General features: G+C 34.4%; 1 protein-coding gene and 1 non-coding gene across 2 annotated transcripts; one reads left to right on the top strand and one right to left on the bottom strand.

Moving 5' to 3' along the window:
• The first annotated feature begins 596 nt into the window (after positions 1-596).
• Positions 597-670, top strand: TRNAE-UUC. The gene has a single exon. It is a non-coding gene; the product is annotated as a tRNA-Glu (tRNA).
• A 117-nt stretch (positions 671-787) lies between these two features.
• LOC113304478 lies at positions 788-1,563 on the bottom strand. Its single transcript, XM_026553607.1, has 2 exons — positions 1,431-1,563; positions 788-1,243 (listed from the first exon to the last, which is right to left on the bottom strand). The coding sequence occupies exons 1-2, from the start codon at positions 1,507-1,509 to the stop codon at positions 1,014-1,016; spliced, it is 309 nt and encodes a 102-aa protein (XP_026409392.1). The 5' UTR covers positions 1,510-1,563; the 3' UTR covers positions 788-1,013.
• Between the last annotated feature and the right edge of the window lie 1,599 nt (positions 1,564-3,162).

Here is a 3,162-nt window from a genome sequence, read left to right as displayed (position 1 = left end):
CATGCGTCTGCAACTTGCGATTTATTTTTCTATCTCTTCTGATCTAGCCCACGATATTTGTCATATGGAAAGGGCATAACTGTAATCTCTGCAGATCACGAGATCTCGCTGTACGATATATTGAGGAAATATTGACAAGTCTGACACGATATTGACTGAGACAACAAATTTGGATGATCGGTTCAATTGGCTTAGATTTGTAACAAATAAAAAAAGAGGCTTAGATTTAAAAACGAGGGTCCTAGAAAAAGCCTCTAAATGTATATATTCCTTGGATAAAAGCCAATCTTAAACTTCATTTTCAAGAAGAAGCAAATTATGTTGTATTTCTATCGGCCGCTTAAGAAGCCAATTTTAAACAAAATTTGTGGGACTCGTATTTCTATCGGCCGCTTTGAGTTGGATTTGTTTCATTATTATTCCCACTTGATTTTTTGTTCTTTGATTTTCTTTGGGTGATCGTTTCCAATTTCGGTTTCCTTTTTCTTGTATCGATTGTATTTATTGGGTTGAGGTACTCCAATAAGTACCTCTTTTTCTTTGAATTTTTCCTATTGACCGATCAAGTAGATTAGAATTGCAATCTGTTTGAACATTCCATTGTAGTCCAGCCCGGTTAGGATACCTGGCTTTCACCCAGGCGACCCGGGTTCAAATCCCGGCAATGGAACTTTTTGCATAAAATGTTTTCTATATTTTCAGTATTTTGTGTGTCCAATAGGTGATAATTATTTGTACCTTGATAATTTTAACGCAACACTAACTAACCTTGATAATTTTAACGCAACACTAACTAAAAATAATAATACAGATTTTAGCATCTTAGCTACTTTATTTTCTTGTATGAAAGCTCAAGTAGATTAGGAAACCTAGCAAACTGCAAAATCACCCGAACGGAAAAATAAAAAGGCACAAACAAAAAGAGAAACGAGAAATTCTAAAATGACAACGATGTCCTTGCATATCTGCAGTCCTTGATGCCATCACAGTAGATTAGTATACAATGATGATAACTAGTCCTTGGAACAGCAACACCCGCAGCTCCACTTAGTAGAAGTCATTTGCCTACAAGCTAGAAGAGTCTTTGTTTTGCTTTTTCCACATTTCTTAAAACAAGATTTCGTACAACCATCACATGATAGACCATCAACTATTCTACTCGTCCCTTTTGAATTAGCGGCATCCCTCATGGGACATTCACTACCATCTGGTGCATTACCAGAAGGAGTAGGAGTAGACTTGTCTGCAATCATGATCAATTAGCAACAATATGCCAGATTGAAATTAATGTTATTTTTGGAATTCCCAGTTAAGATAATTAAATTTGTAATTGTTTTTGCATATATATGTATAATAGTAATTAATTAATTTATAAATAGAACACAAAATATATAAATAAAAAAAAAGGCGAAATTTGTGTATGTGCTTACCAGTAGCTGGGAATACGGTTATCACCAACAAGAGGAAACCAATCAGGAAGAGGATGGAGGAAGAAGAAATCTTTGCCATGATGATTATGGTTGGAAAAGTTATGCTGTCTAAGTTTAGTGCTCTGAAATCTAAATGCTCTTGGCGTGGTTGTAGTGGGATTATCTTGCCATCTTATATAGAAGAAAATAGTAGATCACTTAACAGTCAGCAAAATTATTGGTTTTTTGTTTTATCTATAACGTGTTATTACATATGAATTCCAAATGCATAAACGTGTTAGAAAGAAACGCGTAGCCACTGAAGATGACTTAGGAAGTCCATGATAGCATCAGCATCCACCGATTAATTGTTGTCTGGATGCAAAAGACTATGATAGCATTAGCACCCACCGATTAATTTTTGTACGGATGCAAAAGAATAAAGATTTTGAGCGTGGGGAAGATAAATGTGGATATGATGGGTTCATTAACTAAGAAAAAGAACTAAATAAAATAAAAATGGAGCAGGTTGGTGCGCAAAGTTTTCTCCATTGAAGAAATGAGGAAACTGTGTTGATAAAATTAAAACACGTAAAATATTACGGTGCTAAAAATGCAGGACGAAGTTGGATTGTAGTTATTTACGGTGGTAAAAAAAAACTATTTAAGACGGACCCGAAATCTTCCTTAATATTTTTGTAACGAAATGCTCAATTAGTGGATAACTACAAATTATCTATGAAATACTAGACAACTAGAAAGATAAATAAAAGATGAAGAATGAACAAAATCTATATGAAACAGGGTTGGATAAGGGAATTTATGGTTTATGGAAGGAAAATAGGAAACAATTGTGTTGAGAAGAAAAATGATTTCATGCTTTATACAAGATGTTAGTTTGCATTGTCTCATAGTTTGGGCTAAAAACCATTTGAGCTAGACAAATATGTTGAGATTACCATCAACTGAGAGCGACATCAGTCAATTTCATCGCCAACTAGACCTTGTCAGATTGAGTGTTTGAATTCATACATGTGTATGACCAATCGGGTATAATTAAGCCTTCACAAAATTACCCGGGAAAAAGCAGAGAAATTGAACGATATGATTCTAATGTCCTTGTTTGGAATATGTCAGAGAGAAACTCACTGTTGATGGTTGCTTAAGTTGAAGCCTCTTTTAGAATGTGAAACAGTAAAGAAGGAATATGTCACGAACCTCCTGCGTTTTGCTGCTAATGGCAAAGCCACGGTCCTATGGCGGGTGCATGACAAAAACAGTGTTTTGGCAGTCAAGGATGGCTGTTTCCATGGGTGTTGTGAGCTATAGTGAGAGTTTTCTTTGAGAAGGAAAAATCATCAATCTCGAAATTCCACTCAATTAATGACAATTTCATCTACCGATATGGTTTAATCTACCTCTCCATTTTCCCCTTTTTTATTTAAATAAATTTTATTTCCAATGCAATTCCCAAGTGGTTATTCTTTTTAAGGAGAACTGAATGCTATATTACCTTGTACGTCTCACTCTATATTACTAAAATACTAAGTATCTTGCAGGAAGGACAGGTATATGCACTTTCCATTTCCAAAGGTTAGCTCTCACTTAATTTTTTTTTCATAACATGATTTTATTTTATGTGCAAAAGTAACAGTATAGATTTGATATTTATCTTGTTTCGTTTTGGAGATCAAAATATCAAACTAATAACATTGTTTTGCTATTTCTTTAAGATTCGATAACGATGGGAAAC

Source organism: Papaver somniferum, chromosome 8, assembly GCF_003573695.1.
Source record: "Papaver somniferum cultivar HN1 chromosome 8, ASM357369v1, whole genome shotgun sequence".
NCBI lineage: Eukaryota > Viridiplantae > Streptophyta > Magnoliopsida > Ranunculales > Papaveraceae > Papaver > Papaver somniferum.
Note: the sequence above shows the minus strand (reverse complement) of the source record. Positions and strands in the feature narration are given on the sequence as shown.

What these genes read in the sequence shown, in the direction of transcription:
- LOC113304478 (XM_026553607.1), bottom strand. Translation starts at nt 1,509, where the DNA reads ATGGCAAAGATTTCTTCTTCCTCCATCCTCTTCCTGATTGGTTTCCTC. An exon ending in AACCGTATTCCCAGCTACTG is followed by an intron (nt 1,244 to 1,430) that starts GTAAGCACATAC and finishes TCATGATTGCAG; the next exon opens with ACAAGTCTACTCCTACTCCT.